The sequence below is a fragment of the Trichosurus vulpecula genome, chromosome 3 (genome assembly GCF_011100635.1).
Source record: "Trichosurus vulpecula isolate mTriVul1 chromosome 3, mTriVul1.pri, whole genome shotgun sequence".
NCBI classification, from domain to species: domain Eukaryota; kingdom Metazoa; phylum Chordata; class Mammalia; order Diprotodontia; family Phalangeridae; genus Trichosurus; species Trichosurus vulpecula.
The window spans coordinates 160,256,685-160,274,140 of NC_050575.1; the positions used below are offsets into that span (position 1 = coordinate 160,256,685).

At 40.5% G+C, this 17,456-nt stretch overlaps 1 protein-coding gene across 5 annotated transcripts in view; it reads right to left on the bottom strand.

Moving 5' to 3' along the window:
- The window catches only part of RGS3 (regulator of G protein signaling 3), a 173,240-nt gene that overhangs the window by 74,788 nt on the left and 80,996 nt on the right, over positions 1 to 17,456 (bottom strand). For all 5 annotated transcript variants that reach the window (XM_036751250.1, XM_036751251.1, XM_036751252.1 and 2 more), the window contains one exon: positions 5,497 to 5,619. In XM_036751250.1, coding sequence (XP_036607145.1) covers positions 5,497 to 5,619 — 123 coding nt within the window. The remainder of the gene's footprint in view (positions 1 to 5,496; positions 5,620 to 17,456) is intronic.

A 17,456-nucleotide genomic window follows, 5' to 3' on the forward strand; every position in this document is an offset into this window, starting at 1 on the left:
TTTATTTACCTTGGTAAATTAAGGTCCTTTTCTTCCACCCACCCCTTATTTTTCCTCTCTAAAAGCATGTGGCAGACTGCACAGAGAGTTTTTTCTCTCTCAAACTGAGAGAGCTTTTTCCTCTCTTAGTATGGTAGAAGGTTTGGGGGTGGGAGGGAGGGTTGTTTGCTTGATTTTACCTTAGCTGAAGTCTTTTCACTTTCATTTTTTTTCCTTTGGGAGACTGACCAGGAGGCCTTTCTCTTCTCCTCACCTGAAGCCTTTCACTTTTGCCCCTTAGGGTATTCAGGAACACATTTACCACTTGTCTAAAGCAGGGGTGAGTTGTTTGGTAATCAAGCTGTTAGTGAGATATAGCTGAGCTCTACCGCTTCTTTCTACTCTGTCATCTTACTCAGTTTCAAATTGAAATTGAGCCACAAATAGAAAAAGAAGGAAGATGGGAAATGGAGGGGAGAGGGAAACACCAAGACCTTAAGGCAGAACTCCTAATTTATCTGCCGCCCACTGCTACCCTGACTAGCAAATTCCCACCATCTCTTTAATTTTCCTATCCCTGAGTTAATCACCAGCAGCCTAGGAGTAAACAACCCCCAAGCTCCATCTTCTAATCTCATCCCCATCTTCTTCAATCCTTTCCCTTCCTTGTCCCTTTCCAACTCTGCCCACTCCTTCCTTCCACAGTGTCCTTTGGAATTCACATTTCACAATGAACACACCCATTCTGGACTGCATCCTCTCACTCCTGCCATCTACTCGCATTCACAAAGACCCATCTTCCCCAGATAACACTACACAACAGTTAACCAATCCTCTGCTCTCAAATTTCCCCCCTTGTCCTATCCACCATTCATCCCTTGCCAAACCCTAATCCTAGATTGCTCCCACCATCCAACTCCTCTGCTTTTCCTCATGTTTTCCTGAGCAAAGCTGGGTGAGGCTGACTGGATATACTACAGTTATGTTATCAAACCTCAACTGAGCCCTCACTGCATGCAGCATGCTGTCTTTGTATTCCTCCCTGATTCCTTATCCCACTCCCTACAGAAGCCATTCTAAACCCTCTCTTCTTTCTTCAAGCCCATCACCCTATCAGCTGAGGACCCTGACTCTTAATTTTACTAGGAAAATTATCATTGGCTAGGAACTTCCTCTTTCCTCCTCTTCATCCCCAATCCCCTTGACATTATCACTTGCTCTATCCTCCAGTCTCTAATAATGAAGCAGCCCTCCTCCATAAAACCAACCCCTCTACAAGTGCTCTTGATCCTGCCCCTCCATCTTCTCTGCCAGACTGCAAATTCAATCACCTCCCACCTCCAATCTTCAAACTCTACTAGTGCATTTCCTCCTGTCTTCAAACATGTCCAAATGACCCCCATACATAAAGAACCTGCATTAGATCTATCATCCCTTCAAGCTATCATCTACCATACCATTCCTCCCTTTCTCAATTAAACTCTTAGAAAAAGCTGTCTTCATTGACTCCTTCCATTTCCCCTCATCAACCCTTTTCGGTATGGTTTCTGATCTAATCACTCAACAAGTGCTCACCCCAAAGTTACCATCAATCTTTTCATGGCCAGATCTGATGGTTTTTTCTGCTCCTCTCATTTTTACTGACCTCTCTGCAACATCTGACACTGCTGATCAGCATCCTGCATATTCTCTCTTCTCTGGGTTTTTGGGGATGCTACTTTTTCCAGGTTCTACTTCTATCTATATAACTAACCACTCCTCAGTCTCCTTTGCTGGATCATAATTCGTGTTATCCCTCCTAACTGTAGGCATTCTCTAAGGCTGTCTCCAGGACCCCCCTCTCTCTACATTTTCTCTCTTGTTGACTTAATCAGCTTCCAAAGGTTGGTCGTTGCTGTTCAGTCATTTCAGTCATATCTAACTCTCCATGACCCCATCTGGAGTTTTCTTGGTTTGCTATTTCCTTCTCCAGCTCATTTTACAAATGAAGAAACTGAAGCAGAGTTAAGTGACTAGTCCAGGGTCACACAACAGCTAGTAAGTGTCTGAGGCCAGATTTGAAATCAAGAAGATGAGTCTTCCTGACTCCAAGCTGGGCACTCTATCCACTGCAGTACCACCTAGCTGTCCTCTTTGTGCGGACACTTCAAAGATCTATATATCCAGTCCCTTCTCTATTGCTTGAGCTCCAGCTTCACATCTTGAGATGTCTTTTAGACATCTCACATTAGAGCCATCTCAAATGCAACAGTTCCAAAACAGAACTTATTATCTACCCCCTCAAACCCACTCCTCTACCAAATTTCCAGTTTCTATTTAAGACACAACCATTCTTCTAGGCTCCCGCATTCATAACCTTGACATTGTCCTTAACTCCTCCCTTACCCCAAATATCCAATCAGTTGCCAAATCTTGCCATTTCTACTTCCATAACATTTCTCACATATCACCCTTTTATTTTTACTCGCAGAGCCACCACCTTAACTGAGGCCTTCATCATCTCTCTCCTGAATCACTGCAATGGGATCATAATTGGATTCCCTGCCTCATTTATCCCCACTCCAAACATCCTCCACATAGCTGCCAAAGTGATTTTCCTTAAGATCCAACATGTCACCCCTCTACTCAATAACTCCAGGGGCTATCTATCACCTCCAGGATAAAATATAAATTCCTATATTTGGTTCCTAAAGTTCTTTGCAACCTGGTCCCAATCTATCTTTCCAACTTCATAACATATGTTGTTGTTCAGTTGTTTCAGTCATGTCTGACTCTTTGTGACCCCTTGGGGCATTTTCTTGGCAAAAATACTGAAGAGGTTTGCCATTTCCTTCTCCAGTTCATTTTACAGATGAAGAAACTGAGGTAAACTGGTTTAAGTGACTTGCCCAGGGTTACACAGCTAGTAAGTGTTTGAGGTCATATTTGAAATCAAGTCTTTCTGATTCCAGGCCTAGCACTCTATCCACTGCACCACCTAGCTGCCCTTACATATGTTCCCTTTCCTATACTCCACAATTCAACCAAACTAGCTTTCCCTCAGTTTCTAACATATAGCCCCCCATCTCCCATCTCTGTCTTTTCAATGGCCATCCCCCATGCTTGGAACGTACTCCTTCCTCACGTCGACCTCAGAGAATTCCTCATTTCCTTCAAGATAAAGCTCAAGCATCATCTTCTATATGAAGTCTTTTCTGATCCCTGAAACTGCTAATATTCTCCCTCCCTATATATAATTACCTTGTACTTCTCTCGTCTTTATTCTGTACATGCTAATTCTATATATACTTGTATATACGTGTTAACACCCCCCCCAAAAGAGTGCAAGCTCCCTGAGAGTAAAAATTATTTCATTTTTTGTCTGCTTCCCCAATACCTAGCATAGTGCTTGATACACAGTAGGAACGTGATAAATGTTTATTCGTTTAATTGACTAACTGACATGATAACTGGCTTCCCATATCTGAACAGTCATCAGGTGTAAGAAGGGGCAGACTTATCCCATGAGGCTCCAGAGGGAAGAATTAGGACCAATGGGTGTAAGTTACAGATTGATGGATTTCAACTCAATACAAAGGAGAATTTTTGAACACTTAAAGCTATGTCAAAACAAATAGGCAGGATATCATGAGAGTAAGGTCCTAATCCCTTATGGGTATCGAGGTAGTTGTTTGATGACCACCTGACAGGAATGAAGTAGGAGGGAATCCTGCACTGGGTAAGAGACTAGACTAGATAAAATAAGAGTGACATTGCACAGAATAATAAAATGTCAGAACTGGAAGGGACCTTAGAAATTGTCTAATTCAACTCCCTCCTGTTATCTATGAAGAAACTAAGACCACAGAAGCGAAGTGACTTACCAAAGGTCACAGTGGCACAATTGAGATGAGAATATAAATCTCCTGACTGCTTACACGGCCAGCTGGTCAACATTTTCCAATGTTGAGATTTTATGATTTTAGAATTCCATAAGAGAAACTCTCAAGGAAGTTAAAGAACAGCTCTTTCTACCTCCTGTTAACTCTAACCATGGTTACCTTCTGGACAAGGCCTCCTGCCAGGCAGCCATTATCATACCCCCATTTAGCTTACCACAATTCTGTTGCCATTTACATCTAACAATTCAGAATGCAGCCAGAAGGACAGCCTTGTAGGACTGAGGCAATAAGGGTTGATAAGGAGACGGGAAGAAGGAGGCAGTGGAACTCTTGGGTGCTTTACCCATCTTGTCTCTTGCTTCACACAATTGAATTCTGCTATCCATTTGCCATCCTAGCTTAGGTAGAATGCCACTCTCTGACCAACACAAGCCATGTTAAAAATTAGTTGCCTTATTTTGAAAGAGATGAGAAAAGGCTGATTTAGAAGAAGTGGGGAAAACACTCCCTAGTCTTTGAGGTAAGATGATGCTTTTCACCAGCCTGAAAAAAGTATCCTCCTGGCCATTTTTTTTTTTTGCAGATACAGGCAAAAAACCCAGGATTGGTAGAAAATCTTAAGGTACAAACTGTATTAGAACTTAAGGGTTCTAGTTTCCTACACTGATAACTTGTCACAGAACACTCCTGTTAAAAACAAAAAACATCCACCACCCACCAGCTGGTGCATAAAATATGTTAAAGCCTCATTTTTTTAAGGCTTCAAACCCTGTTAAGATACAGGTCTTGCTGAAAAGGTAGAACTGTAAAATACTATCAGATAGAGAGGAGGAGGAGTGCTATATTCCTCTTAGGAGGAAGGATGCTGCTCCAAAGGAGATGGAGACTCATTACACCACAGACAAAGAACACTATTCTACAGACTTGCTAGGGGCTATATTTCAAGATTAATATCTCCTATAGTATTCAGGCCCTGGCCCAGCATCCTGTCCTTTCTAAGTCAAATGTCCTGGAAAAATCTGATCTACTATGCGACCATAATTATCCATATCATCAAGTGAACCAGGATGATCCAAAACAAGCATTAAACCCTCACATTTTTTCTTGCCTGTCTTTGACCTACATCATGTGATTTATTTTGCCACAGATTAGTTCTCCAAATTACATTTGGCTTAGGTTAATATTTCATATTAAAATATGCTTCTCTGAGGATCTTCATAAATATTTGTTGAATGAATGAGCATGAAGTAACTGATGTCAGAGAGAAGACGTATGCTTTTTTGGGGGGGGGCGGGGTGGAGGAGTGGGAAGGAAGGGAACAGAGAGAATCAGCCCAGTTTAAACTCTGCCCACTAGTGAGGAGTGGGTTCAAACTTCTTGTGTGAGCATAGCTAATCCCCCTTAGCTGCCTAATAAATACTTAGAAGAAAACACAATGAAAGCATTTATGCCAGAGACTGGTTTGGTAGATGGAAAGAAATCCCAAAGACTCTGATCAGTTCTCCCACAAACTCGATGCCCCAGGTTCAAAGGACTTCACAGTCAGATCAAGTACTTACCAGTCTGTGACCAAGACCCTAGCACTGCCCTGTGAAAGGTGAGACAGCTCGGGAAAAGTGCAGTCAGGCATCCTTACCTTGCTCTTTGGTGGCGCTGCTGCCGGCTGTTGCTGCTTGGCAATATTCTCAGACAGGCACCAACACACCCTCTTCTTCTGCTCTTGTGAGTATGCTTCCAAAGTTAATAAGCACTCCGCCTTCTGACGTCAAGGAAAACAGAAAGAAAATCATCACCAATGCCCCGTTGCTGTTTAGTTCTAAGTATCCTAGACCCTGCACCCATCCCAGAGAGAGAGCAGCAAGTGTTTGTTAAAAGCCACAAATGCACATTAATCTTGGTTGACCCAGAGGCTGGAAAGAGGAGTTGGGAAGCTCACTGATTCAGAGGCCAGCTGGCAAGTACCCTAGGAAAGGCTGGGCTGGGGAGGGGGGCTAGTGTGAGGGCTTTCCAGTTCCCCAGAGAGTAAAGCAGTGTAATGAAGTAGAGAGCAAATGTCAGTGAGGTCATACCATGTGACAGGCAGCACAATGGAGAAGGCTGCTGGAGCAAAATCTGAAGAATGAAAGTGGTTGGGTATTTCATACCACTGTCATGAAAGGCTAGCCCCACCCCAGCCCAACAGTGATCTTTCTTGGTTCTGAACTCCAAGGGCATTTATTGTCTATGTAGCTCCTGTGGAAGCCTGCTACAGTGGAAAGCCCAGGATTAGAAGCCAGAAAGCCAGTTTGCCCAACTATCTGTGTGACCTTAGGCAAATTACTAAACCTAATGGGAGCATTCATTTCCTCACCCTCAGCACAGATAATATAATCTAACCGACGGGTCGTTGTAAGGAATAAACGGGAGCTACGTAAAAGTATTTTGAAAACTGTAAAGCACTATTCAACTAAGGTTATTATTCATCTTGTACCTCCTACATATTGTCAGCAAATTGCTATTGAATACCTATATTTTCATTACACTTTTCACAAGTCGTCTACTTCTTTGTGTACCCCACAGCACAATGCTAAGCACAGAGCAGCTACTCAGTAAATGGTGAATGACTGATAAGGACTTTGGACATAAGAGTAAACCCAGACGTGAAGGCTGGGTTAGCCCTAGGGCTCCTCAGAGTATTAATGTGATACTGAATAAAAAGGTGCTTTTGGTCTTTGTCAGAATCACAGACACTGTTATAGATCACGTGCCATTCCCCACAAAGCCTGAATCAAGTTATTAACGTTACAGGGCTATGATTTTGTAAGCACAGATTCAGAGCTGAAAGGGATGACCTCAAATGTCATCTAGGTCAATCTCTTCACTTTACAGATGAGGATGCTTAGGCCCAGAGTTGTTAAGACACTTACCAAAGGTCACACAGACAGAAAGTAGCAGAATCAGGATCTGATTCCAGGTCCTCAAACATTTTTTCTACCTGTACCATGAAATCAGATGGCTATTCAAAAAGTCAGGCTAAAACTACACTTGAGTGGAGGCAGCAGGAAAGTCTAGATGATATCTTGATCTCTTCTCTAGCCCTGCCATTTTGGGTCCACAATAAACAGATGCTTAAAAAAAGAGATCTGAGGTGGTTCAATAGTCAATACCAACACCCTGAGTAATCCAACCCTTTAGAAGATAACTCTCAGTTTTAATCTTTCCAAAAGCACCATTCACTTCACATCAAAAAATGTTCGGTCATATTCTAAGCAATATTGATTTTTTTAAAGAACAAAAGAAAAAGAAAATTTCTCCATCGAGATTTAGGGAGCTCTATATCTTTAGCTTCTTGAGTGAGGCTCCTCCAGTGTAGACCAACGGAATGCCATTATCCCTTAAACTCCTAATAGCAATTGTGACAGCCTCCCCTGTTAGGAAAGCAGATCATTTTGGTGCCAACTGATTGAGAGGAAAGCTTTTGAAATCTACAGTGGAGATCCCAGTGAAGAAAGTTGAGAACTAGCAAAAAGGACAGGATCCTTCCTGCCTTCCATGGTATCCTCTGCTGACTGGATGTGATCTAACACCTGACCTCCCCCATTTCTGTCTTGGGAGCTGGTGCTCCCCTCTTACAAAATTACCTGCCAGGATTTCATGCAACTCTTCAAAATCCATTAAGGTTTCTAAAATAGAGGAAGCAGCATCATTTCCTGGGCAGTACTGATGCTCCTTACAGACAGACCCTAAAGGTAGCAGGAACTCAAATCATTGAAAAGACAAATCAATAGGATCTAATAGGCTTAAGAGTAAGTGCAGAGTCACCTGGTGGGCTGCAGAGAGTTTCATGCACAACTGCCCTCTAGCAACAAGTACTTGGCAGTTCCTTTTTTAGAGATGTTGGATAAACTTTGCCTGGTTTCTCACAATAAGAATGATACATCTTTCCTCAAACCTCAATGCAAAACCCTCACAAGTTTTATCCATTCTCTTGTCCTTAAGCAAAATGGATCTTCAAGTACTTGGAATGTAAACTATTAATTCAGGGAAACTGAAATATATTACTCAGTGCTATGTTAATGTGAGCTCCACGTGACCCTTGAATGACCCCACCTTCCAGGTCTGCTGCTCTAAATTCTATTTCTTCTGGTATGGTCAAACCTGGAGCACTAATTGAATTAAGTAATGTCCCTAATTCAAAAGAATTCCAATACAAAACAGTTCACTGTTACAATCGTTTTGATAAATAATATTGACCAAATCATAAATGCATGAATGCACAGGTAGCCTAAGCTACTGACACCAGTTTTGTAAAGGGGTTCCACTGTGTTCCTAAAGACAGATGCAAAAGACTGATCTTGCTCCCTTTGAATTTGGCAGTTTAGAAAAAAACATGTTCTACCTCCCTTCAGAAACAAGAGAAAACTCTGGAAATTTCTCCAGCTCAGGAGCAGCAGCTGCATTTTGAGTCTTAATAAAACCCTAAATGTCCATCCCAATAGTGGGTCCTTCAAGCACTGCGAGTCATAAATAGCTTAACTCCTTGGTTAGATAAGGGAAGTTATAAAAGCCTGAACATTCTCCAATCCCCCACGTCCTCACACAGAGAGACCTTTACCCCACAGAAAATGGGACAAGTGACACTTGGTTGCAAAGCCTGGCAGGGAGGAATCTGAGTTTAATCCTACTCTCCAGGACTCTCTTCTTCTGATGTACCATCATTATCAAATATAATTTACTGAGATCCTAAAAATAGGCTTGTAATCGTGCCATCAGAGAAGAAAAGTTGAAGAATATATTAGAAAACTGGACTAAGAAAACAGGTGGGAAAGAAGGTACTTATCACAAAAAACTATGTGTATATAGATATGTATATATAATATGGTTTTTACACGAATAAAAGTAATGCAAAAGAAAAGCTATGGATACAAAAAATCTTTGCATTAAATGTCTCTAATAAAGGTCAGACATCCAAAATTGACACATATCTGGAAGATGAAAAGCAATTTTCTAATCCACAAGTATATAAGTAGGTCTAGATCATGATCAAATAGTTCTGAAAAAAAGAAATACAAAGTACTAATAACCATTTGAAAAATTGTTCAAACTCACCAGTAAAAACGCAAATTAGAGTCACTCTGAGTATTACCTCATAACCATCAAATTAACAAACACAGAAAAGATGAAAAAAGTCATTATTAGAGGGACTGTGGAAAGACAGATATGCTATTTTACTGCTAGCAGAGCTAAGAATTGACTAAACTCATCTAGAAAATAATTTGGAATATGCTAGAAAAGTTATTAAATTGTTCATCTCTTTGATATACAGAAGATTTATCTCTATGAAAAAATTATTTATAATAGCTTTGTCATTACAAAAAATGGAAGCAAAGTATGTGCCCAATGATTGGGGAATATCTGAGCAAGGTGTTGCTTGTGAATGTAATGAAATATTACTAAAAATCAATTTCACAAATACAGGGTGGGAAAAGTGTGTATAGCTGTCTCCCTAAAAAAAGATCTGAGGATTTTAGTGGACTACAAGCTCAAAAATAATTCAGTAATAAAATGTGACATCCAAAAAAAGAGGCAGGGCTTCTGGAAATAAGGAGACAGTAGGTCCTCTGCCCTCTGCCTTGGTCAGGCAGAAGTAGTGGAGTAGTGTTCAGTTCTGGGTGCCACATTTTAGGAAGTACACTGATAAGTTGGAAAGGACAACAATTGGGATGGCCTTGAGTCCATAACATACAAGAATCAGTTGAGGGAACTGAGGTTGTTTAGCCTAGAGAAAAGAAGACAATTGAAAACATGAAGGTTGTCTTCAAATATTTCAAAGTCAGTCAGTCAATAAGTATTTATTAAGCACCTACTATGTGCCAGACAATGCACTTAGTGCTGGGATATAAATATGGGGAAAAAATAAATAAAAGACAGTCTCTGCCCTCAAGGAGTTTACGATCTAATGGGGGTAGATAACATACAAAAAAAACTGAAAGGTGAAAATCTGGGGTGGGGTGGTTGAGACAGCTTCCTGGGGCATGGGGGAGAACTTAGAGAAGTCCCAATGTCATGTAGCCAGGAAAGAAACGAGTGGTTGTTAAGTGTTGTTAAGGCATTAGATCTGCTTTCTCTTCTAGTCCTCCTATAACTGTTAGACCATTCCTGAGTCTCCTTTTCTCCATCATCACCCAGGTCACATCCCCTAATTCCAGGTGTATTCCAAGGCTCTTTCCTAAGTTCTCTTCGGTTTTTTTCTCTCTACATTTTCTCACTTGGTGACTTCATGAGTTTCCATGGGCTTATTTATCATCTCCATATAGATGTCTCACAAATCTAATTATGCAGACTTACTCTTTCTTCTGAGTTCCAGTCATATACTGCCAACTTTCTATTAGTAATTTTAAACTGGATGGTCTCAAATTCAACATGTCCCCAAAAGCTAATTCTTTTTCTTCCAAAATCAAGTCCTCTTCTGAACTGCCCTATTTCCACTGAGGGCACCACCAGCATCCTTTCAGTCACCTGGTCTTGCAACATTGGTGTCATCTTTGACTCCTCATTTTCTCTTACCCCACATATCTAATCAGTTTCCAAATCTGCCATTTCTAATCTTCACAACATTGCTGTGTAAGAGTAGGGACTTCCACCAAAGTTAATCACAGAGGCCAAGTCAGATGATTAAATTAATCAGTCAAAAGTATAAACCAGATTTGAGCAATTACTTGATTAATTTGAGGGGAATAGAGTTCCTTGATTATTGGGTAAAAATAAATGGCACCAAACTGGATACAACTTGTGAGCAGCTGAAAGAATCAAATACATCTCTAAGCCTATGTATAAAACAAGTAAACTAATTCAGAGTCATACTAGCATTTCTTAGTGGAGCACGAGTCAAGCCCCTGAGACAGAATTGCTTGGGAAAGAGTGTCTCCCCCTCTCTCTCATCTTCCCATTCCCTGGGTGACTTGGTCTGGGAGATCCTTAGGTCCTGTCAGAGTTGTAGCAATAACCACAGAAGTTGAGAGGTGGGGAGGTGACCAAGCAGCAACCTTGATATAGTTCTACCTTGCCAAGGCACCAATCCTTGGAACCCAGCAGAGAGCAATCTCTACAGACAATTTCATGAAGACTATGTAAATAGAGAAAAGGACCTCTGGTAACCAGGAGTATGAGTTTACCCATTGACTACAAGTGTTTCTACACATATGCTTCACTACCATTGTACTCTAAGATGAAGCTCACTCTTCCCAGCGTCTTCCTTGTATGTACAGAAGGAAAGTAAGCCCTTCTTTTGAAAGGGAGTATTTTTGTAACTATTATTCTTGCTCTACCTCAGCAAATACCCTTTTCTTAAAGCTAACTGAAGCTACGAGCTGATAATCAACAAGGAAGCACACAGGTGGAGGCTTGTGAGCAGCAATACTAGAATCCCTAGAGAATCAGGGTTATCTCTAGAACCCAAAAGGAAAAATAGCCAGCCTCTGAGGATCTGGCTCACCAGTGAGAATGAGTCCCAAAGGAAATGTTACACTCACATACAACACCCCCCCTTCTTTCCATTCACATAGCAATCACTCTGATTCAGACCCTCAGCATCTCTCATCTGGACTATTGCAATGGCCTCCCATTTAGTATTCCTGCCTCCAGTCTCTCCCTGTTCTCATCCATTCTCCATACAGCTGCCAAAGAGATTTTTCTAAAGCACAATTCTACTTCATATCCTCTCTCTTTCCATTTAGTAAACTTCAGTAGCTGCTTATTACCTTATTACAAATATATATTCCTCTGTCTAACATTTAAAGCTATTTACAATCACCTCCTGTACTCTCTAGTGAAGCCAAGCTCACCTTCCTGTTTCTCTCACTCCTTATCCCATCTCCATCCCCCATGCCTCAAAGGACTCCCTCCCCACTTCTTCCTCTTGGATCCCTAGCTTCCTTCAAAAATCAGCTCAAGTGCCATCTACTACACATGGCCTTTCCAGGCCTCCTTGATATTAGTGCCTTCCCCGACCAGGACTATTCTGTATGTATTGGGTCTGATCCTTTATGGGCACATGTCATCTCTCCATTCAACATGAACTCTTGAAGGACTGGGACTGTTGTGCTTGTGTCTTTGTATCTCCAGTGTCTAACCAAGAGCCTGGCATACAGTAGGAACTTAAGAAATGCTTCTTGATTGACTTGCTGTCAGCTTGTTGAACAAAAACACATTAAAAAAACACCACTCCACCAACAAAAATTACTTCACACTTCTTTGTCTAGGAAAGGACTGTAGAATTTTTTGAACATATAAAGAGCTTGAAAGAAGAAATGGCCAAATTAAGTGTCCCACAGGTCTACTGTAAGAAATGTGCTTTTGGGGGTAGAGCCAAGATGGTGGCTGGAAAGCAGGGACTTGCTTAAGCTCTCCCCCAGGTCCCTCCAAACACCTGTAAAAAATTACTCTGAACAAATTCTAGTGCTGCAGAACCCATGAAATAGCAGAAGGAAGCAGGGCTCCAGCCCAGGACAGCCGTGCCAGGACCAACCAGACTGGGAGCCGGGTAGAACAGGCAATAGGGCCATGAATCACTGAGCTGTAGCAGTTACCAGACTTCTCAACCCACAAACGCCAAAGACAACAGAGAAAGTTAGTGGAAAAACTGCTAGAGTGAAAGTAGTGCACGGTCAGCCCTAGCCCCTGGGGCGCAGAAGTGGTGCAGCTCTAGAGCTGCTCCCAGAACTCCAGCTGTGGTTACTTCTGGCCCCAGGTCCACCTGGTGGGAGGAATTAAGCAGGGGATTAGAGCAGAAGTGCAGAACCTGTGCAGAACCTGCTTGGATCTGGGTCGCAGTCTGGGTTGGCAGTTCTTGGGGGAGGAGGAGCACTGGTGTGGCAGAGTTTGCTGTGCAGAAGTAGCTCTGAAAACAGCAGCACAGCCCCTCAAGCTTGGGACAAAGTACTCTCTATTCTACAAGCAGTCATACCCTGACAAAAAGCTCAAGGGTCAAGTAGCTGGCTGGGAACATGAACAGGCAGCCAAAACGGACTCAGATTCAGACTCAGACTTTGGAATCTTTCTTTGGTGACAAAGAAGATGAAAACATACAGCCAGAAGAAGTCAACAAAGTCAAAGAGCCTACACCAAAAGCCTCCAAGAAAAATATGAATTGGTCTCAGGCCATGGAAGAGCTCAAAAAGCATTTGGAAAATCAAGTAGGGGAAGTAGAGGAAAAAATTGGGAAGAGAAATGAGAGTGATACAAGAAAATCAAGAAAAACAAGTCAATGACTTGCTAAAGGAGACCCAAAAAAATACTGAATAAAATCTTAAAAAATAGACTAACCCAAATGGTAAAAGAGCTCCAAAAAGCAAATGAGGAGAAGAATGCCTTGAAAGGCTGAATTAGCTAAATAGAAAAGGAGGTCCAAAAGACCACTGAAGAAAATACTACCTTAAAAATTAGATTGGAGCAAGTGCAAGCTAGTGACTTTATGAGAAATCAAGATATTATAAAACAGAACCAAAGGAATGAAAAAATGGAAGACAATGGGAAATACCTCACTGGAAAAACCACTGACCTTGAAAATAGATCCAGGAGAGATAATTTAAAAATTATTGGACTACCTGAAAGCCATAATCAAAAAAAGAGCCTAGACATCATCTTTCAAGAAATTATCAAGGAGAACTGCCCTGATATTCTAGAACCAGAGGGTAAAATACAAATTGAAAGAATCCACCAATCACCTCCTGAAAAAGACCCCCAAAAGAAAATTGCTAGGAATATTGTCGCCAAATTCCAGAGCTCCCAGATCAAGGAGAAAATACTGCAAGCAGCCAGAAAGAAACAATTTGAGTACTGTGGAAACACAATCAGGATAATACAAGATCTAGCAGCTTCCACATTAAGGGATCAAAGGGCTTGGAATATGATATTCCAGAGGTCAAAGGAGTTAGGATTAAAACAAATAATCACCTATCCAGCAAAACTGAGTATAATGCTCCAAGGCAAAATATGGATTTTCAATAAAATAGAGGACTTTCAAGCTTTCTCAGTGAAAAGACCAGAGCTGAATACAAAATTTGACTTTCAAACACAAGAATCAAGAGAAACATGAAAAGGTAAACAAGAAAGAGAAATCATAGGGGACTTACTAAAGTGGAACTGTTTTGCTTACATTCCTACATGGAAAGATGATGTGTGTAATTCATAGGACCTTTCTCAGTATTAGGGTAGTTGGAGGGAATATACATACATATAGACAGAGCGCATGGGGTGAGTCCAATATGAAGGGATGATATCCAAAAATATAAAATAAAATTAAGGGATGAGAGAGGAATATATTGAGAAAGGGAGAGATAGGACGGGGTAAATTATCTCACATAAAAGTGGCAAGAAAAAGCAGTTCATTGGAAGGGAAGAGGGGGCAGGTGAGGGGGAATAAGTGAATCTTGCTCTCATCAGATTTGACTTGAGGAGGGAATAACATAAACACTCAATTGGGTATCTTACCCCCACATGAAAGTAGGGCCAAGGGGATAAGAAAGGGGGGGATGATAGAAGGGAGGGCAAATAGGGGGAAGAAGCAATCAAAAGCAAACACTTTTGAAAAGAGACAGGGTCAAGGGAGAAAACTGAATAAAGGGGGGACAGGACAGGATGGAGGAAAATATAGTTAGTCTTTCATAACATGACTATTTATGGGAGTGTTTTGCATAATAATACATGTGTGGCCTATGTTGAATTGCTTGCCTTCTTAGGGAGAGTTACTGGGGAGGGAAGAAGGGAAAGAATTTGGAATTCAAAGTTTTAAAATAAGATGCTCAAAAAAAAGTTGGTTTTTGCATGCAACTGGGAAATAAGATACACTGGCAATGGGGCATAGAAATCTATCTTGCCCTACAAGAAAGTAAAAGGAAAAGGGATAGGGGGAGGGGAAGGGGGATGACAGAAGGGAGGGCTGACAGGGGAACGGGGCAATCAGAATATATACCATCTTGGAGTGGGGGGGAGGGTAGAAATGGGGAGAAAATACATAACTCAAAATCTTGTTGAAATCAATGCTGAAAGCTAAAAAATATTTTAAAATACAGAATAAAAAAAAGAAATGTGCTTTTAATTTTAGAATAAGAGGCTAAATGACACAGATTGCCATTGCTAAGGTCACAACAATTAGAAAAAGTGACAGTTGATGAATGTATAAAGTTGCTCAGGGTACAGAGGAATCTCCAAGACTTCTTTGGACAGGTTAAAAAGAAAAAAAAACAGAACACCTAGAGAAAAGATATTTTTGTACATGTCATTTGACACAAGTTCAAGCAGTAGCCAATACCTTGGTACAAGAAACAAGAAGAAATGGTTCTTTGCAATATTTTATATTGATCAATTTGTCCTATTAATGCTTGAAAATGTGTATACAGTGAAAAAAGAAGAAATTTTTTAAGAGAAAAAAAAATTCTTCCATAAGAATTGTCATACCTGTCTACTGAAGCCCGAAACTCAAATTTAACCTATGTCTCTAACTTGAAATTTTGTTCCTTTTTCTTGGCTTTATTCTGCATAAGTAAAATTTGTTCTTTTTTTTAACTGAAATCCTAATTTAAGTCTCATAAATAGGTAAAAGTAAATTCATGATAAGTGGCTTATAAAAAACATGAATTCATTCTTTAATTTTAAAGTGATTGAACATAGCATTATAATTCTGCAAACATTCTTCTCAATGGAGTATTTGAGAATCAAATAAAAAAAAGATACAGATGTCATTAGCTCCTCTCTCTCTCTCTCTCTCTCTCTCTCACACACACACACACACACACACACACACACACACACACAGCTAGTGTCCAAGAGTATACAAAGAAATAAGATAAGCACATGTGGAGAGCTGTGACTCCTCAGGGCTGAGATGGGAGAAGGAGTCATTTCCTTTCAAAGCAATCATCAGTAACAAATAAGCTGGGAATAAATTTAAAGAAAAACCTGTTCACAATCCAGATAAACTATAACCTGGTCCAAAGGCAACATCGTGATACTCTGGTGAATACAAAACTTTCCCAAGTCATTTCCTTGGCAAAAAAGGAACACTCTGATAAGACATTTTGCTGGACCCACTGCTGTCTCTCCAACTAAAAAACAACAGTTTATATTGTTAGGAATTCAGAAGGTGGCTACAGCTTTGGTTGCCAATATGGGTAAAGAAACAATCAAGCTGTGATTAGCAAATCCTGAAGAGGAGGATGTAGATGGTGCTAAGGGCACATCAGTCATTTACCATCAAATAAAATGGTCAGTCACAAGGATTTATGCCAGGTGTTCTATACTTGGACTGTTTATACTTCTTCAAAACAAATTTTCCTAGAAACTTTCCCAATAAGATCAGAGGTAAAGCAAGGAAGTCCATTATCACCACTATTATTTAACATTAGAAATGCTTGCTATAGCAATAAGACCATGATGTATATATGATGGTATACTTAGAAAACCCTAGAGAATCAATTAAAAATCTACTTGAAACAATCAACAACTTGCAGGATGGTTTCAGGAAAACCTGAGAAGTTTTATATAAACTTATATAAATGATGCAAAGTGAAGTGAGCAGAATAACCAGGAGAACATTACACACAGTAACAGCAATATTGTAATGATGATCAACTGTGAAAGACGTAGCTACTCTGACCAAGACAATGATCCAACAAAAGGACTCATGATAAAAAATATTATCCACCTCCAGAGAGAGAACTAATGAACTCTGAGTGCAGACTGAAGCATATTTTTTTCACTTTCTTTCCTTTTCTTGGTTTTTTTATGTGTTTTCTTTTGCAACATGGCTAATATGGAAATGTTTTACATGACTTCACAGGTATGAGTGATATAATATCGCTTCCCTCCTCAAAGGACAAGAGAGGGACAAGAGGGAGGGAGAAAATTTGGAACTCAAAATTTTTAAAAATGAATGTTGAATACAGCACCAGTCCTGAGTTCAAATCTGTCCTCAGACACTTGACGCTTACTAACTGTTTGGCCCTGGACAAGTAACTTAACCTTGATTGCCTCACCAAAAAAAAAAAAAATGAATGTTAAAAAAATACTTTTAAGCAATTGGGAAATATTTAATGAAATAAATAATTTTTTAAAAGCATGGTTTCCCTCCCAGAGTAAGGCCATTTTTTCTTCTATCAAATAAGTGAGTTGCCCAGGGTCATACAGATAGTAAGTGAATGAAGCCAGATTTGAACTCAGGTTTGCTTGACTCCAAGCCCAAGCCAAGTCCACTGTGCCACCTAACTGCCACAAAGAGAATCTCTGCTCTAATAGAGTTTATATTATTATTACTGTTATTAAGTCATTTCAGACTCTTTGCAACCCCTTTTGGAGAGTGGTTTGCCATTTCCTTCTCCAGCTCATTTTATAGGTGATAAAAAAAAACTGAGGCAAACAGGGTTAACTGACTTGCCCAGGGTCACGCAGCTAGTAAGTGTCTGAGGCCAGATTTGAACTCATAAAGATGAGACTTCCTGACTTCAGGACCAATGCTCTATGCACTGCACCACCTAGCTGCCCTTTAATTTAGGCTAATTCTCTCTTGTTCTGTCTTCCATGGAAAAGAAACAACAACTGAGACTGAGAAAATAGAGAATA